Source organism: Embiotoca jacksoni, unplaced genomic scaffold (assembly GCF_022577435.1).
Source record: "Embiotoca jacksoni isolate LCO1_2020_lvr unplaced genomic scaffold, fEmbJac1.0.p SCAF_22, whole genome shotgun sequence".
In the NCBI taxonomy this organism is placed as follows: Eukaryota; Metazoa; Chordata; class Actinopteri; family Embiotocidae; genus Embiotoca; species Embiotoca jacksoni.
The window spans coordinates 4,560,022-4,585,091 of NW_027185363.1; the positions used below are offsets into that span (position 1 = coordinate 4,560,022).

General features: G+C 43.8%; 1 protein-coding gene across 8 annotated transcripts in view; it reads left to right on the plus strand.

Moving 5' to 3' along the window:
- The window catches only part of kmt2cb (lysine (K)-specific methyltransferase 2Cb), a 62,279-nt gene that overhangs the window by 30,051 nt on the left and 7,158 nt on the right, over nucleotides 1–25,070 (plus strand). For 3 of the 8 annotated variants that reach the window (XM_069157394.1, XM_069157396.1, XM_069157401.1), the window contains 36 exons: nucleotides 89–211; nucleotides 1,379–1,495; nucleotides 1,851–1,955; nucleotides 2,388–2,492; nucleotides 2,584–2,765; nucleotides 3,166–3,330; nucleotides 3,420–3,526; nucleotides 3,676–3,747; nucleotides 3,895–4,107; nucleotides 4,737–4,856; nucleotides 5,110–5,235; nucleotides 5,336–5,469; nucleotides 6,515–6,704; nucleotides 8,463–8,555; nucleotides 8,845–8,892; nucleotides 10,091–10,231; nucleotides 10,756–10,788; nucleotides 11,145–11,291; nucleotides 11,384–11,525; nucleotides 11,641–11,876; nucleotides 12,000–12,073; nucleotides 13,361–13,558; nucleotides 13,787–15,778; nucleotides 16,196–16,509; nucleotides 16,639–18,230; nucleotides 18,324–18,432; nucleotides 18,607–18,673; nucleotides 18,776–18,836; nucleotides 18,971–19,203; nucleotides 19,998–21,656; nucleotides 21,898–22,086; nucleotides 23,050–23,214; nucleotides 23,324–23,453; nucleotides 23,675–23,822; nucleotides 23,927–24,111; nucleotides 24,622–24,758. In XM_069157394.1, the coding sequence (XP_069013495.1) occupies nucleotides 89–211; nucleotides 1,379–1,495; nucleotides 1,851–1,955; nucleotides 2,388–2,492; nucleotides 2,584–2,765; nucleotides 3,166–3,330; nucleotides 3,420–3,526; nucleotides 3,676–3,747; nucleotides 3,895–4,107; nucleotides 4,737–4,856; nucleotides 5,110–5,235; nucleotides 5,336–5,469; nucleotides 6,515–6,704; nucleotides 8,463–8,555; nucleotides 8,845–8,892; nucleotides 10,091–10,231; nucleotides 10,756–10,788; nucleotides 11,145–11,291; nucleotides 11,384–11,525; nucleotides 11,641–11,876; nucleotides 12,000–12,073; nucleotides 13,361–13,558; nucleotides 13,787–15,778; nucleotides 16,196–16,509; nucleotides 16,639–18,230; nucleotides 18,324–18,432; nucleotides 18,607–18,673; nucleotides 18,776–18,836; nucleotides 18,971–19,203; nucleotides 19,998–21,656; nucleotides 21,898–22,086; nucleotides 23,050–23,214; nucleotides 23,324–23,453; nucleotides 23,675–23,822; nucleotides 23,927–24,111; nucleotides 24,622–24,758 (9,852 nt within the window). The remainder of the gene's footprint in view (nucleotides 1–88; nucleotides 212–1,378; nucleotides 1,496–1,850; nucleotides 1,956–2,387; nucleotides 2,493–2,583; nucleotides 2,766–3,165; nucleotides 3,331–3,419; nucleotides 3,527–3,675; nucleotides 3,748–3,894; nucleotides 4,108–4,736; nucleotides 4,857–5,109; nucleotides 5,236–5,335; nucleotides 5,470–6,514; nucleotides 6,705–8,462; nucleotides 8,556–8,844; nucleotides 8,893–10,090; nucleotides 10,232–10,755; nucleotides 10,789–11,144; nucleotides 11,292–11,383; nucleotides 11,526–11,640; nucleotides 11,877–11,999; nucleotides 12,074–13,360; nucleotides 13,559–13,786; nucleotides 15,779–16,195; nucleotides 16,510–16,638; nucleotides 18,231–18,323; nucleotides 18,433–18,606; nucleotides 18,674–18,775; nucleotides 18,837–18,970; nucleotides 19,204–19,997; nucleotides 21,657–21,897; nucleotides 22,087–23,049; nucleotides 23,215–23,323; nucleotides 23,454–23,674; nucleotides 23,823–23,926; nucleotides 24,112–24,621; nucleotides 24,759–25,070) is intronic. The other 5 variants (XM_069157395.1, XM_069157398.1, XM_069157397.1 and 2 more) reach the window with 5 other exon arrangements.

A 25,070-nucleotide genomic window follows, 5' to 3' on the forward strand; every position in this document is an offset into this window, starting at 1 on the left:
TTCGCTGGCTTTGTTTTTAAGTTGCTGCATTTTGTCGCCCTCCTCCTTCCCTCTCTCTCACTATCTCACCCACCCCTCCTTACCTTAGGGTGCATGGAGCCCCCATAGCAGTGTGAGCTCACCCTTGTCCTGGTCACCAGACCAGCCAGAGGGGTGGGACGTCTCAAAGACCAGGCAGTCCTCTGGCAGCCCCGGCTGGAGCATCAGAGTGGTAAATACCGCGGCTCACCAGAGACGGCAGGGCAGCTGCTGCCCTCTGTTAGCCCTCTGTTTACCATAGTGACGCACACTCCCCCGAGTGTTCCTGAATGTCACTGATGTGTATTGTAGCCAACACTGACAATTACCACCACCTTACAGTGAGAGGAGGAGTCAGAAAGTAGAGCTGAAATATATGTATGGCGATATTGACATTTTGCTGGGCTTGTCGTTTGAATTGCATGATTTGTAGTGACACATCCCACAGTCTCCACAAGTCTTTGGGTAATAGTGTTTAGTATTGATTGGTGCTGTTCCACTTCCCATTTGTCAGCCATGCACTGTTGGGTTCTCTTCTTTATTGTCTTCTTCAGACCTGTTCAAGTATTCAAGTATATCAAGTAAATTTCACCTCTCTGACCTTGACTGAGAGAAAAGTCTGACAGTTTGTTGCCATAGTGACAGTCATTATTCTTAGCAAAACTGAGTGAGGGTTAATTTGTACTCGGTGGTAGGGTTCAGAGGAGGTTAAACACCGCTGTACGTGTGTCTGTTAGGAGGCACAGTGGATGGCAGGGGCCTCGGTTTGGGATCAGGGCCAAATGTGGGGTAAATGTGAAGGGATTTGGGGCAGGTGCTGGAAGGTTCAGTGAGACACAAGTTTGACAGTAATGATTAGGGCAGAGGCCTCCTGTTGGAAATGTGCCAAAGGTCTTTTTCCACTTCCTCACTTGCTGGCTGTCTGGTAGAAATTGAAGTGTACTTCTCAAATAATTAATTCCCTCTAATTATCAAAAAATGTTTGCTTCGTTTTTACAATTGACAGATCTTCTCAAAGTTGCTAACAGGATGCATGAAATAAATTACCAATCATACAGGCTGTGTTTGAAGTAGCAGCTTGCAACCATATGAACAAAACCAAAGAATGACCCTGCCTTTTATAGAACTGGATTTGCAGTGCTCTTCCTGTCATGTGGTCTGGACAGTGAAGAAGGTATACACACTTGAAGTGGGAATGAGTGAAAGGTTCTTTACGTCAAAACCTTTAAATGTTTGTCTGCTGTGGAAAAAAATGAGGAGAAACGCACTTTTGTGAACATTGGAGCTTGCTTCTGCCCGTTTTAGTTTCTAAGGTGGGTGGTTGTCATTGTTTCGTCTGATTTGTTTCTTGCTTCCGCAGGGTCGGGGCTCAGGCTTCCCGGGGAGGAGGAGGCCGAGAGGGGCTGGCCTGTCAGGTAGAGCTGGACGCGGCAGGGCCAGAGGGAAGAATGGAGTGTGCCCCAGCTTCAACCCTGGGGTATGTGCTATCAGCCGAACGACATCTCAATGTCTTTGTCAAGTATTGCACGACATGCAAATCAGTGTTTGTTTTCCCTCCAGTATTGATAATGTATTGTTAGCAGTGTTAATGTTAATGCTAGCTTCATTTTATGCTAAAGGTTGTGTTTTTCCCGAGGGCCACTTCCGCAATAACAATTAATTACTCTGCACTTAGTAAGAGCTAACATTAGCTAATCCACTTCAGTATCATCGTATCCAAGCTAGTCAAACTCTTATCACAAAAGGATGGATCTTTATCATGAAAAATCACTATATGACCTATGTTATTTTTAGTATTTGTTTAATTTGTGTGTTTTTCTCCCGATGTGCAGTTCACCACAGTGGAAGCACCTTACCCAATCAAGGAGGAGGAGGAGAATGCAATGCACAACACAGTGGTCATATTCTCCAGCAATGACAGTTTCACACTAAAACAGGTGTTTGGGTTTTTTCTTTTTTTGCAAATTGAGTGCTCTGAAGCATTTCTTATTGAATCCTTATCCCTGAATTTCTCCATTCACTTAGATGGCCTGAAATTAAATCTGTGTTTAAAGATCTCTCCCACTGGAGATCATTAATTCCTGTGGAGATACTGCCAGCTGCCTGCAGGAAATGCAGTCAATTATATAACACAGGATCATATTTAAATTTTATTGTTCCTTGTTCGCTCCTCAAAGTCGTTTCTCCGTGCGGATTTCTTTTCTTTTCTGTAAGCCAAGAGTCTTACATTCTTTTTTACCTTGTATTTCAAGGTACGTTTATGTCTGTATTGGAGGATAGAGGACAACTGTACCGTTCTTATTAACTGTGCAGGGTTAGCGTACAGAAAGCGTAGGACAGGTATCTCATGGTGTTTCTCTTCCTTTTAGGACATGTGTGTGGTGTGTGGGAGTTTTGGTCTCGGCGCAGAGGGCCGTCTTTTGGCCTGTGCTCAGTGTGGCCAATGCTACCATCCGTTCTGTGTCGGCATAAAGGTACACCGAGTTCGTATTCTATGAATGTCCTTCAGCATAGAAACACCATCCATACAGCTTCTTACAACGATCACTTTGTTACTTCCCACAGATCACCAAGGTGGTGCTCAGTAAAGGCTGGCGCTGTCTGGAGTGTACAGTGTGCGAGGCCTGTGGTCAGGCTACAGATCCTGGCCGCTTGCTGCTGTGTGATGACTGTGATATCAGCTATCACACGTACTGCCTGGACCCTCCGCTGCAGAATGTGCCCAAGGACAGCTGGAAGTGCAAGTGGTGAGTCACTTTTTGATCTTCCCACCCAAATGTGCTTGAAGCAGACAACCAGTTGAATTAGAACAAACTTTAACATTATAACACATTGATTTATTGGTACAGGAAGCAACTCAGACAATTTACCACATCTTAATCCCTTCCTAATTGATCTTGCTGTGTAATATCTCGCTGAGTAATAGTTTCCTACCAGTGTCAGTTTAAAAAACAAACTATAAAATGTGTACTTTTTCAATTGTACAAAGACATGAGCAGTGACAGGAACGAAGTAGAAATAATTTCATATTTGCAGCATGAGTATAGTGGAATGAGTTGGAAGAATTTTCGCAGCGTATTAAATGCTGTGTTAACCTCTTGGAAGTAACCCGAGTTAAATGACCTCTGTCCTCCCTGTCTCCTGCAGGTGTGTGTCCTGTACCCAGTGTGGTGCCACCACCCCGGGCCTGAGGTGTGAGTGGCAGAATAATTATACCCAGTGTGGCCCCTGCGCTAGCCTTGCAACATGCCCAATCTGCCTGGTGGATTACAGTGAAGGCACCATCATCGTGCAGTGCCGCCAATGTGACAGGTGTGCAGCTGTCGGCTCAGGAGAACCTAGTCTCGACAAATTTTCTGAGCATTATTGGTTCTTATCTAAACTTGTTCCTCCATCCACAGGTGGTTTCATGCCTCTTGTCAGAGTCTCCATTCAGAGGAAGATGTAGAAAAAGCTGCAGACAACAGCTTTGACTGCACAATGTGCCGAACATTCAAGACCACTAAAGGTGCTTTCTCCAAAAAAAAATTTTTATTTTTTTTTTAAATTTTTTTTTACAAAATGTGTCCACTGTAGAGTGAAAAGACTGAACTATTTTATTTGGTCCTATTTCTACCGTTTTGTTTAATGGCTTTTGTGTGTCTTGTGCTGTTGCAGTTGTCACCAAGACCAGAGACACCACTGAGCCTTTGATTATGACACAGATTGTCACAAAGGCTAAAGAAATCGGTAAATTAACAGCTTTACAGTTGATGGATTATACATTCTGCAGAAAGATTTAAAAAAAAAAAAATTATTATTAATTGGTGATTTTACTGTAGTTTATTGTATTTGCTCATTGTAACAGCACACAATCATTTCTTATTGTCTTTTCAGATCTGTCGAGGACCTACACCCAGGACGGTGTTTGTTTGACAGAGTCAGGACTTTGCCAGCTGCAGAGCTTGTCTGCTACAGCGTCACGGCGGAGGAAACCCAAGCCGAAACTGAAGCTGAAGATCATTAACCAGAACAGTGTGGCAGTGCTTCAGGCCCCCGTGGACCACCTCTCGGAACACTCTCGTGATGAAGACATGGAGGACAACAGAGGTACGTGCCTTTTCACACAAGTTTCTTCTTTCATCATAAGGTGTTTATCCAAGGATTGCACTATAACAGCGACTTGGACTATGATTGTGCTCATTCTTTTCTTTTTTTCTGCAGGCTTCATTGATCTTTCAACATTTTACAGTTACACAGCGCTTATTTAAAAAGAATAAAGCTGACCACATTCAGATGTAATGATTAGATGTGACAATTAACTTTCCCTTAATGCTCTCATAGTATTCCATTGAGATTCATGTCTTAGTATGGAAGTGTTATGGCAGGAAGGTTTTGACAACCTTTCCATATGTAGACAGTGGAGCAAATACTGAAGAGCAGAATGGGAATTTGCTCACTAAAGCACACTTGGTTCTCACTCAGTGTAAAGAGCATGTGTTTAGACTGCTGGTTGGTATTTTGCTGTGTTTTAAGAATACAATCCAAAAGACAAAACTTCCACAGCAAATGAAGGTCCTTAGTAGTAAGACTGGTGAACTTAATTTCAATCAGGCTAATGTCTTGCCACTGTGTGGAGTTCAGATAGAATTGACCCTGGCACTGTGTTAAGGGGCCTGGCCGAGGTGTTCTCTGCTGCAGGGCTGTCACTCATCATCAATGCTCTCTCCCTCTCACAGAGGCGGAGATCTTAGATTGTGAAGCAAAGTCTGACTCAAGCCTGGAGCGAGAGCCAGCAGAAGATGACTCCAAGGGGGCCGACGGCGGCAAGAAGAGGAAGAGGAAACCGTACCGGCCGGGTAGGGCACCTGATTAAAGGAGACAGCTCCTCTGAAGCGTAAAATGGTGCAGTACAAGCCCGACGTTGTAGCTGTAGCAAAGCACTGCCATCTCACGGCCTCTGATGTACAGAGGGCTCTGTCCAGTGCGTCTGAGACTCACTGCTGAATGCATTAAACAAAACTTAAAATTATATTACCTGCATCTTCGTAACAAAAATTGGTATCGTTTGTGGGCATATTTATTGAGAATATTCAAATTTCTTCTCACAAGGCATTGGTGGATTCATGGTCCGCCAGAGGAGTCGTCCAGGCCAAGGTCCAGGCAAAGCTAAACGATCCCTCTGCAGAAAAGATTCCTCCGGCTCTGTGTCAGAGAATCCAATTGGAAAAGACGATGGTCTGTGAATCAGAATTACATGCATATTATTCCATAATAACAGTTTACAGCAGAGCTGGAAGGGATTACTCTGATATATATATATTTTTTTTCTTCACAGTTGGATGGACAGAGGCCCTGCCACATACTCCTGTGGATGAGACGCCTCCTGGACCGGAAGTCCCGGAAAAAATAAAGAAACGCTACCGAAAGAAGAAGACCAAACTGGAGGAGGCTTTTCCCACCTACCTGCAGGTCTGTCACCAGTGATAGCACGAAGTTGGTGTTTGATATGACATGTAGCCGTTGTGTAAACCACTATATATCCTTTAGGTGGGTGTTCTTTTTTGCACGTGGATATCGATAAATAGCTCCATTTTTTAAATGTTCTTCTAGCATATTTCAAACATTGCATCTTCTAAAAAGCGTATTTGTTATGAGAGAAAAGACTGACTTAGTTTAAAAATGTATGCCATCAGTTGATTGCAAATCTATTTTGGTTTTATTGTTATGCAAACGTCACATTCATATGCACAGATTGTCTGGTCACGTCATGCCAGATCTTCATAAAATGCGTTTTATCTCACCCTTGGGAAGGTTGGGAACCCAAAGTACATTGCCTGGAAACCACTCACAGAACTTTGGTGCACAGAGCCCCTTCTGTGAGCTTTTTTGAAAGATGAACAGCTTAAAGGGACTCACAGTAGAGGATACTTGTCTCTGATCATACTCTTTAAGTGGTCCCTGTCTTAGTTGTGAATTGACATACAAAAGCTTAACTGGAGATGACTTCAAGGCTCCCTTTCCCCAGCCAGTATCTCAGTGTCACCTTGTCTTGGCTAAAACAGAGATATGTGATGTGCATTAAGCCACCGGCAGCTGTCAGTGCTGCTCTTTATCCCACCACAGTGCACGGGAGAGGGGGATGTTTCAGTGTTACCTAAAGGTCCGTCACAGTGAAGCACATTTCATTAATTATTGAGATGGCAACACGTTGGGCTTTTAATGTCTTGGTGCAGCAGTGAGCTGCAGTTACATGTTGTCGAGGATAGTAGATGACTTATGGGAGGAAGGTGGTGACAAAGGTGAGGTCAGCAGCAGCACGACGGTTAGTTTCAGAGCTTCTCGGTTTCACCTCAGTTCTCTGCGGCCTTCACTGGGTGCTGAATAATTTCTGTGTGACATGGTGATGTGTTTCCCAAGACTGATGTCAAGAAAGGTGAGGTGACAGTTCTACAAGACCACAAGAAGAAGAAAAGTGTCAACACAGGTGTGACCTGTGCTGTGTTGTCATGTTCAGGAGGCCTTCTTTGGAAAGGACCTGCTGGACAAAAGCAAGCAGAGCAGGCAGCAGGCGGTTGAGTCGGGCTTACTGGAGGACGGGCAAAGCCAAGTGGAGAGGAAGCATCCCACCACCAGCTTCCTGGACCCGTCATCAGATCCTCTGCTCAGTGCCTCATCATCTCTGCCCACCAGACCAGCTGCAGCACGTATGTATAGGCATTTCTACTGTTCTACAGGATGAGAGATGTAAGGATGCACTTATTCAAAGCAATGCATTGGACAAGTTATTTGATTTGACCAAAAACTGAGATCGGCCGATATTAGAGCAACGCAGGAAAGGAATCAACGGATATATTGTGTTTATTTTTTTTTTCGGGACCCAACATTGGCTTTTATTCCATTAAGTTCTCCCCTGTCATTTTAATGTTAACACCCAATGAAAGTGTTACCTTTTTAATGCAGGAGTAAACGTTCGCCATACACATTTTCAAACTGCATTTCACCCATTCAAACATGACTAAGTCAAAGTGTCATGGTTCATCTTTTGTCTTAAACGTTCAAACTCAATTTTGCGACTGCAGCTCCATTTACATCACCAATGAACCACAGATACTTTAAATGAATAGTCATTTAATTCCAGAGGTGAAGCGAAAAAGTGAAGTTTGAGTGCCTGTTTTTTTTTTTGCAAACTTGCTCTGTCTCGCCTGCCCACTCACTCTGCTTCTCTTGCTTTCCAGATCTTTCCCTCAGTTTAAAAAAAAAAAAAATGGCATATTGCCTTTGTCCTGACCTGAATGTTTATGCAGGCAAAACAACAAAAGGCAAGTGCCTGAAACAGAATAGTACCAGTAGCTTGTCAAGGCTCAATCCAAATGAAAAAGCTACTATACTATCTTTGCCAACACCTCAAACTGCCCAAAGATTAAATCTGAATTTAACCATGATTGAACATTTCACACATTGGGGCAGTTGCTTAACATGTTTATTATTTCAACCTACAAGAAACTTTACGGTGCAGCCACTCCCCAACAAGAGGCACAGCTTCAGCCACACTGTTTGATCAGCAACTAATAGAGATTCCACATCACACCTGCTTCCTGCACTCCATTAAAGACTTATTATTTTAAGATTCCTTGTTATAACGGGTGGTTAAACTGCAGTAGTAATAAACTGACATGGTCATCGTATTTGAATTGCTTATTATTGCATGGTACAGATCAAATCACTGACAGAAAATAAGGATAATGTCTGATTGCTGGTTTCAATTTTGGTCTAGTTCAGAGTTGCTAAAATGCCCCAGCTTGTTAAATTCAGTCCAACAAATATCATTTTACATATTTACCTCTTAGTTTACTTAAACTTAAAACAACAATCAGTGTACAAAACATTCATATAGTTGTTAAGCAAAGGAACAATTGTAAAATTATATGGCAGTGCTCAAGATTTCGTTCTTTGAAAAGCAATATTTGGATTTTTGTTACTGCAGTTGGAACACTTAAACAAAATAAAACACGGTAACCTTGACAACTGTGACTTTCAGAAAGTAGTGAGGTTTATCAGCCAATTTATTATTATTTTGTATTATTATTATACAGAAGAGAAAGATAAAATAGGGAAAACACTGAACCACACTTGCAAATCAAAGACTAGAAAAACTGTTTTAACTGAATGAGTTTTCCAACTTCAACAACTTGTAGTATTTTGACATCCCAGTATTACAGTTCATATCTTTGGCAACAATTCTCTGACAGTCACTGTTGAATGATCTTTTGATGTGGTAAATTTGAGTTCTTTCAGGGTTTCTTTTATGTTTAATTAAGACTAAAGTCTATGTGTGGCATCCAAACAAATGGCTGCAAATCACACTTTCATGTCCGTTCATCACCATCAATTATGATTTGTGACAGTTTGGTTTCCTTTCTTTTTGTTTTTTTTTGTTTCTTCCTTTTGTCCTTCATCTACAGAGACGTCCGAGGAACCATTAGTTGATCTATCTGATGTTCTGAACACTGATGCAGACATCTTGGGAATGCTCGGAAAGCCAAGCAGTGACTCTGGTGCGTCATTTATCTCACAGGCAGTCACAGTGGCAAGAATTTATTAATAGTCACCTAGCTGTGGGTTTATACAAACTTTTACTCCTGATTCAGAAATTTCCCCAGACAGCAAGTTTATTTTGCTTTCACCACCTTAATGATTTTCTTTTGTTAATGTCACATTCTTTAACAATACTTTTTGTTTACCTTTGGGTTTATCTTTTGTTTGTTTGCATTGTCTGAAGCGTGTTGTGCTTGTTCTGTCTTCACTATTTTTTCACTCATTTTATCTGGTTTTGGGTTCTTGTAGGTCTTGATTTTTGCCCCTTCCAGGTTGACAGCTCACCTCCTCCTTTTGGTAAGGGTGCTATGGCCTACTAATCCCTTGCTTTAGTGCATTCTTCCTCTCTTCCAGTGTGTGTCTCTATTTGAGTGTGCATGCATATAAGCTGTTTCATACTTAGCTTTTGTCAACCATTTTGGATTGTTTTAACACTCATAAATGGCTTAGTGCTTACCTAACAGTGGGCAGTATTCACTCAAATGCGTATGGTGTGTCGATCTTCGTGAACCTCCTTATACCCTTTCATAAATGTATATCTGAAAAGGTAGCAAAGAAACAGACTGACAAGGACATTCTTGCATTCAAGAAATGAGCAGTTTAGAACCGAGCAATTTAGAGACCGAGAGGCCTTGGCAAATGTTCTTCCAGTTCCTGAAGATGCTGAAGGTCTTCTGTTCTCATTTCTGTGGCTTCATTACAAAAAGCTCTGCAGTACATGTCCCTCATTCTTTGTAAAAAAAAAAAAAAAAACTTTGTTCATCTTGAATGTTATAAGGGCTTATATAATTTAGTTTGAATACAGGTATTACCAACTAATGTTTGCAGCCATTCTAAATCGGTAGAAAGTTTTTCGTGTCAGACAAATATAGCATATACGACAAGAGAAGGAAAACGGTTGTATGTATTGGTAGTCATGCTTTGTAATGTAGCAAGCTCGACCAATTCTGACATAATTCAATTTGAAAGTAATTTAGGAACCCAGATTTTTTTTTTATGTGGGTTTTCCTATAGACCTGATCAGTAATTAAAAAAATATCTATCTATCTATCTATCTATCTATCTATCTATCTATCTATCTATCTATCTATCTATCTATCTATCTATCTATCTATCTATCTATCTATCTATCCACCCACCCACCCATCCATCCATCCATCCATCCATCCATCCATCCATCTATCTATCGATCAAGGTATTTAATACAAAAGAACAGTGTAAATAATAAGGTCAAAGAAAGCACAGGAAGCCCAAGGAGCTTTAATCATATACTGTTCAGTTTTGATGGCTTTTACTGGCTTTTCAGACAAAAGACATGTTCACACTTAAAGTCTATATTTATGATCACGTTCTTGGAAGGATACTTTGTTGGTTGCTCTGTATATGTGTGTTTCTGTGTGTGTGTGTGTGTGTGTGTGTGTGTGTGTGTGTGTGTGTGTGTGTGTGTACGTCCGTGTTATGATTTGTTTTTGTCGGTCTGTGTGTGTTTCCACAGCTGGTCTGGACATTGGGCCCCTGGCAGATAGTTCCCCAGTGGTGCCCCAGTCTCAGGCTGGCCGGAGGACACCTCGAACCCTCCCGGAGGAACCCCTGGACGGCATTCTTAGCCCAGAGCTAGACAAGATGGTCACTGATGGTCAGTGTGGGAGACCAGACATCCATCTTTAGCCACATTTCCGGGGACTTGGAACCATTTGAGGAATTTGGTTCCTTTACCTGCGTTTTTACCAGAGAAACCTGGGTCTAATTGGATTTTCAGGATGTGTTGCCTCTCATAAAGACCCATCTTGGTGGGGTAGTTCTTCCTAATGGTTCAGGAAGTTTCAGGGAGGGGTTTTTGTTCATTGTGCTTCGATGCAACATGATGACCAAGTCCAGGCATTTATAAGCATTTCTAGAGTAAGACATCCTTGGAGTAAAACCGCTATTGCTTTGTGAAATTTCAAGTGAGAAATTTACCCAAATTCATGCGGCATTAGACCACGGTGCAAACATGGATATCAAAGGGTTGAAGGAACTCTTAGTTCCTGAGATCAGTCCCCGTACATCAGTCCTTGGATCTATACGTTATTTTATCTTGAAGACGTTTGTTTTACACTGTTACTTACAAACTTTAAAGTGAATAATAATCAGTTTTCTCTGATTCTTTCCTTGTTGCAGAATCAATTCTCAGCAAACTCTACAAAATTCCAGGTTTGTAATTTCATATTTTTTGTAAAAACTAAGTTTTGACCCCATGTTGTCCCCCACACATTAATTTAGTATTTTACTAAATAATGTTATACAGGTTAGTGCGACAAGTTTCACAGGTTTCTTTAAGGCAGTCAATTATGAAAATTGGTTAGCTCATACAATAATGCAGTGAATTTATTGCAATATGAAGACACTCCATTCTTCTTGAAATTGGCCATAAATGGGCATTTTCCTCATATTACATTTTTACACTATTTGGAACTAGCGTATCTTTAACACATGGGAAGCCTGATATCTGACAGTGCATTTCATTATATATACAAAATCATAACATTATGCTGCCACATCTGTTACAGAGCTTGAAGGCAAGGATGTGGAGGATCTCTTCACAGCAGTCCTCAGCCCCAGTACAAGCCAACCACATCCACCACAGGTGCCTCACCACCAGGGTCCAGGGCCCCTCCCTGCCACACCCGGCACGAGTATGCCTCACCCCAACGCAGGTACGTCATTAATCACCTCTTCATGGTCAGACATAGACATCATACTATATTTTAGAAAATCCATGCATCTAATTCACCTGTTCTGTATGCAGGGAATCCCATGTTTCCAAGGATGCCAATGATCAATGGTATGATGGGACCAAACCAACGCTTCCCTACAAATCCCGGAACAGGGCCCTGCATTCCAGAAAATTTCTCCCCCCTTAACCGTATGCCTTTCACAGACAATCCAAGGTAATATAATGCTTCCTTTTTTTAACTATTAAACAGTTAAAAGATTGATTTTTATTTTTTCTCACAGCAAAATCAGTAAATTATACCACTAGAGCTGTTGTCCTTGGTGTTACAGGGATAGAAAGTTTAATCAGATGCCTAGAGAAGCAGTTGGTCCATGGCCCTCCTCTGCCCATGGTGCCGGCCCGACACCTCCTGGAACTTTGCCCGAGGGGGAGACTGAAGCCATGTCAAATGCCCAGAGGAGTACACTCAAGTGGGAGAAGGAGGAGACACTCGGAGAGCTAGCCACTGTCGCACCTGTCCTATATACTAATATCAATTTCCCCAACCTCAAAGAAGAATACCCAGGTTGGTATATGGTTAGAAAGCATGTCCATGTTGTTTATTGTCTTGTACCCAAGTCACACAGTGCAAAGAATATGTTGTATGCTCTTGTTGACATGACAACTCCCCATCTCATTCCCTCAACAGACTGGTCCACAAGAGTGAAGCAAATTGCAAAACTTTGGAGGAAAGCTAGTTCACAAGACAGGGCCCCATATGTGGTAAGATCATTCATACTGTTGAATTTGCCAATTTATTTATTTTTTTTAACTGTTTCAAAGCCGAAACACTTTGATCCGTGTGAGACACCAAACTGTCACTGCTAGTTGCACTGACATATTAGTATGCAGAAGGCAGACTCCTGTATCTGGCCTCTTGCCTTTTGCCAATGCAATTTGAAATCCAGCCATTCACAGATGAACTAATTAACACAGGAAGCCCTGTTCAGTGTTAGAACTCACTATGGTCTCTAATTAAGTTCACTAGAAGTAATTTTACCTGGCAGAGGCCATTTTCAAAGACATAATATCTGCTCTGGTGATTTTAAGGACATTTTAACAGCTTGCATGCTTAAATTTATCTTTCATTGCTTTTTCATTTGACATCCCACTATAACACCCTGGCTGTGACCCAACATCCTTGATCTGATCAGGCAACTATTGAGATACCTTATTAAGTGTAACAGAATGGTTTCTATCCTGTGCTGCATGTACAACAATAAAAGGTTCCTGTCTGTGCACTTACTCAGCATACAAAAGAAAAAATATTTAATTGGGGAAGTTGATTCAAGGATGTGTGTAAAAATTGCAACCCAGCAACATAGAATACTTGCACCTTGAACATTTTCTTTAACCCAGGGATCGAATCAAAACCAAATTGAAATTTTGTATTAGACATTTATGAGACCATGGAGTTCTACATCCAGGCATGCCTTTGTTGTTGATTCGCACGCCACCATAGCCTCAGGGATGGAGATTTCTTTCTTTCTGTCTCCACCAAATATTCAACTCTTTGCCAATGAAGAGGAAACCTCTATTGAACTAATCCCCTGTTACTGGATTACAAACAAGATTGATATGACCAGAGAGGAAGAGCAGTCTTTGTCTTTTTATGGATGTTGTAGCTTTGCAACCACAACTGTTTTTATTTATCAGAGTAGCAATGTTCACATGCTTGTCAGTTCTCAACCCATACATCTGGGAGATTGTAAATTTGAATGTCATAGCTCCTAACCATCTGGCTGTTTAGAGTTGGCTGTCTTGCTGTTTTTAAACTTGCCTGCCAATGCAAGTCCCCATATACTACCATGCGATGAAATAAAATGCTATGAAAGAGAATTTATTGTTACATATCAGTTTTTGTAGCAGTATCAATGAACTTTTACAGCATCACACTTCTAACAGAAAATTGGTTTTGTATAGGTGATGTCTTTTTTCTGCAATGTTCTGTTTGTAAAATATTTGCCTGATGTGTTTTTGTTTTGCAATTCTGATTGATTTGCTGTTTAGCAAAAGGCAAGAGATAACCGAGCAGCCCTGCGCATCAACAAAGTCCAGATGTCGAATGAGACGGTGAAGAGGCACCATCCACAGCAACAGCCCCCTGAGGTGTTTGATCCCAACATACCACTAGACACAGAACTCCTGTTTAAAGACCCTTTGAAACCAAAAGAGTCAGAGCATGAACAAGAGTGGAAGTTTAGACAGGTAAGAGTGTATGCAATGAAGTCAGCGAATGCAGCGGCAGGTCCACTTAATATTAAGACAGCTAAGAAGTGGTGGTTTAGTAAAGCTCCCTAAACAACTGCACTATCCTCCACATTAACCCTGATGACATTGGTGGTTAGTAGGTCCAGTTCATTTTTGGCATGAGACTGATAATTGCTGCATCCCTTTTGATGTCTAATCCCTCCTTTCACTCTGTCCTTCCAACAGCAAATGAGGCAGAAAAGCAAACAGCAAGCCAAAATTGAGGCCACCCAGAAATTGGAGCAAGTTAAGAATGAGCAACTCCAGCAGCAGCAACAGCAACAACAGCAGCAGACCAGCCAGTCAGACGGAGATGGCAGCAACAGCGGTAACCAGAGCCCAGCCTCCCAGCCCAGTAATGGCAGCATGTCCCCCATGCAACAGCTAAACCCTAAAGAAAGTTTTGCCAGGCCGCAGCTACCAGGGACGCCCACTTCAGGTCCTCCAGAGGATGTGTTCTTACGACCCCCTCCACCTCCTCCATCTGGCCCCTCCTCCCAACCTCAGTCTCCACAGGTATTCTCACCAGGTTCCTCTGGTTCCAGACCTTCTTCTCCATGGGATCCATATGCCAAAATGGTTGGCACCCCAAGACCGCCAACTCTCGGACCAAATACATGTCGAAGAATGCCAGTGGAATCTGGTAAATCCCCCACCTCCCTAATGGAGCAGCAGGACAGAGGGCGGCCCTCTCCTGCTCATGAATCTTTTGGCTCTCCGACATCAATGAGCAGTGACCCTTATGCCAAACCTCCTGACACCCCAAGGCCAACTGGGGAAATGGACCCTTTTCTGAAACCCATGGGTCCCCCAAGGGGCAGTCAGGCTGCTCAAGGAAGGCCCCCAATGGGTTCTCCAGGCAGAGATCCATACTCAAGGCCTATGATAAGAAATGATGCCTATCAGCGCATGGCCCAGAACAGAATGATCCTGTCTGACCCTTACTCAAGGCCTTTACTCACACCAATCCCTGGAAGTAATGAGTCTGGCTCTGTCCCTCTGTTCAAAACACCTATGCCCCCTCCTCAGGCTCAGGACCCCTTCAGCCGACCAGGTCCTCATCCTAATGACAGATTCTCCCAGAATCAGCAGAATGACCCCTATGCACAGCCCCCGCATACCCCAAGACCATCTGGAAATGACGGTTTTACCACACCTCCAAGAATGGGGCAGCATCACCCTCAGGGGCACTCATTTGCTCAGCCTGGACCAATGAGTCAAATGTCTAGAAATCCTTATGCACACGCACCTTCCACTCCAAGGCCCGACCACTTCACATATGACCCCTTTGCCCAGCCCTCTGGTCCAAACAAGCCAGCTTCTGACCCTTTCTCTCAGCCTACAGGTAACCAACGATCCATCAATGAACCTGGTACTCAACCTCGACCATTTTTTGAACCCTATGCTAGACCTCCCGGAACCCCACGTCCACATGACAACTATGGTCAGCCATCAAACACCCCTAGCCCATCCTCAGACCCTTACTCACAGGCTCCTGTTACTCCTCGCCCCAGTGGGATGAACCAGTTCTCTCATCAGTCCCACCCTGGACAGAGGATGTCACCATCCCACTCAGTGGATCCTTATGCTCATCCACCAGGCACCCCCAGGCCCTCAGTGGGAGAGAGGTTTGCCAAGTCACCAGGTAGCCAAAGGGGCCCGATGGAGCCATTTAGTAGTACACCTGGGCCATCAAGGCCAGGTAGTAGTGACAGGTTTTCTCAGCCTGGGGCCCCAAGACTATTGCTTAATGACCCTTACAGCCAGCCTCCAGGGACCCCAAGGCCTGGTCCTGATGGAATCAACAGACAAGGGCCAAGGCCAGGACTGATGGGAAGCCAGGATCCTTTCTCCCCACCCCAAGGCAGGCTTCAAGACCCCTTCCCTCATCTAGACTCTCAAACACCAAAACACCCTAGTGTTTCAGAGGATGGATTTACTCAGTCACCCTCCAGAAGACCCAGTCAGACACCTGGCCATGACCCATTTGAACAAGCCCCTATGACACCTCGTCCACAGTCAACAGAGAAAATGGAAATGAAAGATCAGTCAGTTGTGGGTAACAATGGAATTGGCCCTCAAGACCCAGTCCAACTGTCCAACAACCCACAAATGCCTGGTGGATCCACTGACGCTCAGGGTGTTGCTCTCGCTGAGAGTGAGGAGAGACTCAGACAGGTATATAAAAACTTTGGTTTATGTTTTATTATGAATCTTATTCATACATTACTGCTAACATTTTTGCTCTGAAATTCTATTTATTTAAAGTAATTTTGTAATTGTTTAAAATGATTGTTGCTTTGTTGTTAACACTTTCAGTCATGTTGCGAAGTTTGGCTGTCATTGCCATCAGCTATTAAAATATATCCCATGCATTGTTGAATGGTGCCACATCTATTGATCTCTTAGCAATCTTAGTAAATATGTTTTTTTGTCTAATAGCAATGATGGCCAAGTTACACACAGCTGTGTAGAATAATTAAGCCAAAATTAACTCTTTGAACAGCTAAACATTCAGGATTATTGTAATTTATAAATTGGTCATTCATCTTGTATTTAAAAAGGCTTACATATCTGCAAACTTGTGTGTTGTAGCGACAACGAATCAGAGAACTAATCCTCAAGCAGCAACAACAGAGGAGTGCCATTCGACAGGAGAGGGGTCCTCAGGACCCTGCTGGCAGCATGACCCCAGGAACGCCTCGTCCTTGGCCCCTGGAAGGCCCGGGTCAACAGGGGGAAATGTTTAACCGACCTCCTCCACCTTATCCTGGCCAAGGACCCATGAGAGGGCCAATGAGGTTTCCTGGACCTTTTCCAGGGGATCAGCGTGTCCCTTTCCCGAATGAAGGACAAATGCACCGGGCACCACATCCTGGAGATCCTAATTTGAGACATCAGGGACCAAGGTTTGTGTGTTAGACTTGATTTGATGAATTTTTGTGTTTCAACACTTCTGTAATTGCTAATAATAAAAACAAAAACAAACGTAGGCATGCTATTTCTCTTTGTTAATATATGTTTTTATCCTGTTTTAGGTTTGCGTTTCCACCTGGGGTTTTAGGACCTCATGGGGCCCAAGAGTTCTTTCCTAGAGGGCAACACCCAATGCAGGATGTCCCTCCTCAAATGAGACGGTCGATATCTGCTGAAATGGCAAAAAGTATGGGAGGAAACCCTATGGGGATGCCGCAGCACTTCCTACCACGTAGTATGCCAGTGCAGCAGCACAACATAATGGGTCAGCCTTTCATTGAGCTACGACACAGAGCAGCAGCAGAAAACAGGCCACGCTTGCCATTTCCCCCTGGCCCCATGCAAGGAAGCAACATAGATCCTAACTTCCAGGGTCAAAGGCCAGCAGGCTTTCCAGGTGTACCCGATTCCAGGTTCCACTTAAATCAGGGGCCCAGGATGGTAGACCCCATGGCCAGCCAGACTGGCCATTTGCAGCTCTCTGCCAGCATGGACAATCTTCATCACCAAACCCAGATGCCAGGAAACAATACACTCAAGCAGTCTCCATTGATGAGATCTATGAGTCAGCCTGCTTCAAGTGAGACCCAGAACATGGCAGCATCCATGATCCTGTCTGCACCCCCTGCTGGGCAGGCTGAGGCTGTCTCGATTACCAGCAGTGAAGCTGTGGAGGAGAAACTTGATGCGGAAGAATCAGCAGTCAAAGATTTAGAAGATGTGGAGGTGAAAGACCTGGTAGATGCTGATTTGGAAAACCTAAATTTGGATCCTGAAGACAGCAAAGACCTCGATTTAGAGACCAACGACCTCCACCTTGACGATTTCCTCACATCTGGAAAATTTGACATCATCGCTTATACAGACCCAGATCTAGATGACATCAAGAAAGACATGTTTAATGAGGAACTGGATCTCAGTGATCCTATAGATGACAGTGCTGACACCACAGACATCCACAAAAGTACAAGCTCTGGAGCTGAGGCCTCATCCAGTTCAGCCCCTGAACTGGCGAAGTCAGAGGATCCAGGTGAGCAGTCATCAGCTGAAATCAAGCTGGAAGCCCCTGGAAATCATGACTCTGCTTCTTTGGCACCTGGGCAGGAAATTAAAGCAGAGGTCAAAGACTGTCAGAAGCCACTTGAGGTGGGAGACCAGCAAGCTGCTGGAAACATGTTAATCAACCAGCAGGGAGTGCTGTCTGACTCCACCCCTGTTCTGTCTAGTTTACTCATTAAGCAACAGCCTGAAGAGCAGTCATTAAATCCAATTGTTGAATCTGTCAATCAAGGAGGTAACCTCATGGGCCAACAGAACCAAGTCACAGATACTCAGCATACCTCTGGACTTACAATGAGTCAAACAATAGCCGACACCCCCACTACAGGAGAAGTTTCTCTGGCTGGCTTTGGGGCAGACCATCAGTTGGGGCTGTCCCCTGAATTGGACCAGAGTGGTCTGAGCCAGGCCCAGCAGGCAATGTTGAACCAGGCAATGGGTCAGCATAGCCAGCTACACCGTCCTCTTCTGCTGGAGGAGCAGCCACTCCTCCTGCAGGACCTCCTAGACCAGGAGAGGCAGGAGCAACAGCAGCAGAGGCAGATGCAGGCCATGATACGACAGCGATCCAGTGACTCCTTCTTCCCCAACATCGGTAAATTGTTTGGGCCACTGCTTTTAGGTTGAGATAATCTTTCTCTTTTTGCACAGTGATTATTTATGACAGTGACGTATTTGTCTTTTGCAGATTTTGATGCCATCACGGACCCCATCATGAAAGCCAAAATGGTTGCACTAAAAGGCATCAACAAAGTCATGGTTCAGAACAACATGGGGATGACCATGGGAATGAACAGGTAAAAAGTTAGTTTTTTTACCACATGAATATATTTTTTGCTTCTGGTGGACGTGTATGTATCGGATTGGTAATACCAACCTCATAACTCAGCCACTTGTGTATTGTGCCTCTATCAAGTAGAATTGCTACTGTAAAGCTTGGGTATTGCATTGTCATGGTTTCTGTGTGTCAGATTTCCTCCTGGGCCTGTACCACCTCGTCCTGAAAGTACGCCGCTTCCTCCCCAAGTAGTTGGACAGGTAAATGATCATTAATCTGCTTAGATGTTATTTTAAAACTGTATCTTGCTAAATGTCATAGTTCCAAATATACGGTAACATCCTTGTCAATCTTCGTTACAGGATGGCAAATTGACACAAGTAACAAGACCGAATCCTCCAAACTTTGGACCGGGATTTGTCAGTAAGTTCCCTCAAAATTTCTATGCATTGTCAGTGTTTTGGTTTAAAGCTTTTTTTTAGGCTTTGAAATATAAAGATGTTTGTTTTTTTTATGCTGTCAAGATTGCTAAGAAAAGAGCCCTTTTCTTCTTTCAGACAATGCTCAGAGGGCTCAGTACGAGGAGTGGCTCCAGGAGACTCAGCAACTACTTCAAATGCAGCAGAAGTTTCTGGAAGAGAAGATAGGAGCTCACAGGAAGTCTAAGAAAGCCTTGTCTGCCAAGCAGAGAACTGCTAAGAAGGCAGGGAGGGAGTTCCCTGAGGACGATGCTGAGCAGCTCAAACATGTCACAGAGCAGCAGGGTGTAGTGCAGAAACAACTGGAGCAGGTAAATGCTCGGCCTGTCGAGCTCCACCACTGAATTCTGTCTCACCTATCCTCCTCACAGTGGCTGCCCTAAGAATTGCCCCCTCACTGGTCCTGTGAGCAGGGTTTTAATGTTTAAAGTTGGAATGGTCAAAAAAATAGTGATCTGGTCCTCCACCTGGAATATTTGTCCACACATGGGAGCAAATGCCAGGCTAATTAGCGCCATCATATGCTCAGTTTTTGTTGTTGAAATATGGTATAACTAAATAACAATGAAAAAACCTGAACTAATTAGTATTCTTTAGCTACAACAGAAACACTGGCATCAATGTAAAAGTAATGTGCATGCATGTAATATTTAAGAGGAAAAAGTACCTCACTGTTTATTATTCATTTTCATTACCTTTAATTCTTTTTTATACTTTTGAAAGGTATGTTTTTGTGTATCAGGGCCAGAGGTGCTGTCTTTGATCATATCTGATCTTTATAGCATACCTAATTAGTATTAGATATTAGTCTAGTTTGAGCAAACTCAGTGTAGGTATAAGCTAAGCACCTGAAGGTATACATCTAGCCATTTCCTTTCCAAGCAGACTAGAAAAATAATATTCAAACAAAATGATTGTCTCCACTGCCGCTGTCTTTGCCGAGTGTACTTTCTAACTTGCCCATAAAAGTTAAATTTTCTTCCCTTTAGTGAACTCACTTCCTCACAAGTTTGTCTTTTAAATGTAATAGTACACCTTGCAAGTCACACATAATTACTTTGTGATTGTCATAAATAAAAAAAACTGTTTTTCTGTCTTATTTTAGATCCGCAAGCAGCAGAAGGAGCATGCTGAACTTATAGAGGAGTACCGAGTGAAACAGCAGCAAAACAACATGACACCACTTATGCCAGTGATGCACCCAGTACCAAGCGCTGCTGGCATGGTGCCCAGTGGGCCACCAATGGTCCAGCCTCCCATGAACCCCATGATGCAGATGCCACTTCATCCTGGCCAGCCAAATGCACCTCCTCGCATGCCCAACCCGCTACCTGGCTGGCATCCCGGTGCTTCTATGCCCATGGGAGGGCCAGCAATGCCACCTATAATGCCCCCGCAGGTACCTGTGGGAAATTCTGCTCAGCCCCTGCAGATGCCAATTGGTAATGTAACTCAGCACTCACAAATGCCTGTGGAGCCCCAAGCACCAGCCGCTCCACCAGGTGGCGTAAAACCCATGCAGGCAGGTGGTGTGAAGTTTGATGACAACAATCCATTCAGTGAAGGCTTCCAGGAGCGCGAGAGGAGGGAGAGGCTCAGGGAGCAGCAGGAGAGACAGCGGGTGCAGCTCATGCAGGAGGTTGAACGTCAGAGAGCTCTGAAACACCATATGGAAATGGAGCAGCAAGGAATGATGGGGCAAGATGGGAATATGGGACCACTCGCTCAGATGCCATTTTTTAATGCAGAGTTGCCACAGGACTTCATGCAGCCTCAGAGGCCCCCTCTGCAACAACCGCAACAACTTGGACCAATGTTCCCCCAGCAGCAGGGCATGCAGCCGGGAATGGGCTCCCCGCCTGGAACATTTATGCAAGGGGAAAGGAGAGCCATGATGGGCAATGGGATGATGCCACCAGACATGGGGCCTGGTTTGGGGCCTGGTTTAGGGCCTGATAATGTTGCCCTTCAAGGCCCTAACTTTCCTCACATTCAACCCAGGCCTCGTCAATTCAGCGGACCTGGAATGATGCTTCAGATGCCAGGTGAGGGTCTACCATTTGGGGGTGACTCGGCCACACCTCTACCGTCTAACTTTCCGGGCTCAGGTCAGTCTCTGATTCAGCTCTACTCCAACATCATCCCAGACGAGAAAGGGAAGAAGAAGAGGAACCGCAAAAAGAAGAAAGATGATGACGCAGATTCAGTCAAGACACCTTCAACTCCGCATTCGGATCTTACAGCCCCTCTCACGCCGTGTGTCTCAGACACCTCGTCAACTCCAACCAGAAACACCCATCTCTTCGGGGACCAGGACTTGTCTAGGTCCCCCTTACTGGGGTCTTCCACCCCCAGTCACTCAGAGCTTGAGAGGCAGCTTTCTGGAGGACAGTCTGGACAACTAGGTCTGTCATCAGACACATCAAGGACCCAGGCTCAGGAGCATGAGAAGATCCTCAACAACATAAAGCTGGAGCAGACTGATGCCATTGAGTGCCATGGGCCTCGAGAAGGGCCCATTGGCTCAGAAATAAGCTCCGTGAAGGAAGAGGGTAATAAAGGGAGCGCGTCTCCATTCCCTGCTGGGCAAAGTCCAAACAAGGGGGAAGCTGGCAATGAACTACTGAAACATCTCCTGAAGAACAAAAGTACACCGCCACCTGGACTGTCCCAGCAGAGGTCAGAAGAAAGTCTGCGCTCGGAGGAGGAGGAGCCCACAGACTGCAAAGCCCTGCTGAGGCAAAGCTCCATGGACAGCAATGGGGTCAGTGTTTGTTAGTCATACAGTTATAGAGCGCTGAGGGGGTGATCAACATAGTGAGTCATAAACAGGCTAAGTGATTCACAGTGATTCAGATGGGAGGTGCGTCATATTTAAATTGGTGTGAGTCATAGCTGTCAGTGTTTAAATGAGGCAAAGTCATATGTTTGAAAATGTCCAACTTAAAGCCAGATAAGTAAGTTTACTCAAGATTTTAAAGGCAACATCTGTTTTGCTTCTCCAGGCATACTCGGATGGCACCCCAGATTTTCTTGGTCCTCTGCTCCCTGAACAGAAGAAGAAAGGGAGGAACAAGAGGGCACCAAAAGGAGGAGAAAAACCTGCCTCGCGCTACAAGAAGAGGAAGAAGGAAGGGGATGACCGGCATCTGATGCATTCTGGCCCTGACACTGTAATGAACCAAATCAAACAGGTTAGACTGATTTTTTTTAATTTTTTTTTTTTTTATCTTATCACCTGCTCTTCTTGCAATTGGTAGGAGCTGCACCACTACCCGTCTATAGATACAAAGGATGTTAGAAAGATTGCAGATTATCAGACTGCTTTATTCTGAATTTTATAGTATTAATTACTGCCAGAATAAAATATTATCTGTGCCGAGTGCACAGACACTAATTCCACATATCGTAAGAATATTACTGTAATTACGTACTCGTCGGATGACAGTTACACACCCAGGTATTAGAAGCTGTTATTATTCAGGGGAGTTGAAGGGGATTCATGGTTATATTGCAAGTCCCTCATTGATTGAGGCTTATTCATTTCAACTCTATAAAGCTAACGCATTCATTAGAAATGCAACACAATAGCATCTGATCATCACATTTGGTACAGCTTAGCAGAACCTAAATAAGCTCGTGCTTTATGTATGTATGTAAGTTTCTCACAAGTATAACATGGATTTGGTTTAATCAGAATTCATGACTTTGACTGTGTGACTTTGAGATGGAAATGTCTACCTTATATGTTGGACTGTTAGCTGTGCAAAGTTAGATAACTGGACCAGAGATTAAAGTTCTTATTATATTTCCAATACTCAAGGCCACTCACAATTCAGGCAGGTCATGCTATATCTGAGGTTACTTTTTCTGGGTATTTCACAGGAAGCAGAATAACTATTTAATGTTAACATAATCCTACATAACAAAGACACAACTACTGCTCGGAATGGCTTTTTTTGAAAAGGCAGGAGGTTTTGATAATGGTTTCGTTTTGATTTTGATAAAACACAAGTGGAACTGCTTTACTGTGAAGATAAACTATCCTGCATTAGAGAGCTTCAGTTGCTCTGGTTGGGGTGGTTTGTACGAGAACAATCCTGTTCTGATTCCTCTCCTAACCCTTCCCCTGGTTCTGTTTTTCTCTCCTGCCACAGCAGCTCTCCCTGCTGCCCCTCATGGAGCCACTGATTGGGGTCAATTTTGCCCATTTTGCTCCCTATGGTAGCGGCCAGCTCAATGGAGAGAATCTCTTGTCTGGTACTTTCGGCAGCGCCTCACTTGATGGAGTCTCTGACTATTACTCCCAACTGGCCTACAAGGTGAGATCCATCTACCTCACTAAGGGAAAACTGGCTAAACAGAGGGATGGGGTTTTAAGTGTGTCTGCAGCATAGTGTGCTGACGTGGCATTGGTTCTGACTCCTACAGCAGAGTAACCTGAGCAATCCACCGACACCACCGGCGTCTCTTCCTCCCACCCCGCCACCTGTGAACCGACAGAAAATGATCAACGGATTTGCCACAACAGAAGAGCTGGCCAGCAAAGCTGCTGCTATGGGTAAGCAATCAGGAGGCGGTATTTTGTTGTGACATTACTGAAGACTTGTAAAGAATACATCTTTCCAGGTAGTTTGCACCATCATGTTTTGTTGGCAGTCTTAATATTGTGCTGCCATAATCCTTAAAACCTCATCAGCAAAATATCAGTAATTATGTATGAAGTATTGCCATCATCACACACAAGCAAAGTGTTTACATACCTTGTTTTACTACATACAGTCTCCAAAGGCCTGGTCCCAAAGCCACTACACGTCCCATTTAGAACTGAGGAAGATCTGTTAGCCCGGGCCATTGCTCAGGGACCCAAAACTGTGGATGTTCCAGCTTCTCTTCCCACTCCTCCTCACAACAACCAGGAAGAGCTCAGGTAATGGATAATTAACAGTACTTCATGGCATGAAGATCTATTTAGGCTGCATGGTTTTTAGTGTGTTGGTTAACGTTTGGTTTCTCCCTGATGAATGATAACAGCAACAGAGGACAGGAGCCTTGCAAGGACAGAGACACCCCCGACAGCTTTGTTCCATCCTCATCTCCTGAGAGCGTGGTTGGCATGGAGATCAGTCGCTACCCAGACCTCTCTCTGGTGAAGGAAGAGCCGCCGTCCCCCTGCCTGTCTCCTGTCCTCCCCATGCTTCCTGCGCCTGATGGGAAAGGTAAACACCCAAAACTCCCGAAACAGTTTGATCATCAACCATGGTCACATCTCATGGCTTTAGCATGCGCTAAATGTGATGCAAATTTGCTGATTATCCCAGGCTGTACGCACAGCAAGCACGCAGACGATGTATGTGCCCGAAAAGGAAACGGGACGCCTGTATATATATATATATATACACATATATATATATATATATATGTCACGGCTTAATTGCTGTATTTGTCATCCTTGGCTTTAATCTTGTTAAGCAGGTGCACACTTAGTTTTTTCATATTTGTTTTTCTTTTTTGTTGTTGTTGTTGTTGTTGCTGTTGCTGTTGCTCAGCACACTTTTTCTGGCTGTGAGGAGGTCGTATGTTTGGAACATGTATGCATATGCATATACCCTCAGTTGTACAATGTATAGTAGCATCGTGCAAGTCTATTGTCCTCGTCCGTTCGAGACTACGATCAGAGCTCAACAGTTTTGACAGTTTTTCAGAAAGCTCTCCTTTTTATTCTTTAGGGTCAGAGATCAAACTGCAGGATATCAAGACTGAGCCTTCTTCCATGTTCTTTGGCTCCCCCTTTGGCCCCATGTCTCATGACTCCAAACAAGGGCTGGTTTCTGTAGCTATCACACTGAGACCAGCTGCTGCTGAGGTAAGAATACTTCAAATTACTGTGGCTTCTTAGTAATTCTACTTGTTTATTCAGTTTAATTAATTAAGGACATTTAAAACTGCGCATTCATTAAAGTTTGCTGTACTGTCTGGCTTATTCGCTGTCAGGCCAATTCACTTTCACATGGCAAAGAAAACTTAGGTCTGTGACTGTGGAGATAATTGGCATCATCTTGCGTCATTATTTTCTACTATTTCCACGTTGTATACAATTTCTGCCTTTGAGGTTATGTTAAAACCCACGTTCTAACATTTAAAAGTCAACCCAGTATGCAAACCAAAGCAAGGGGCT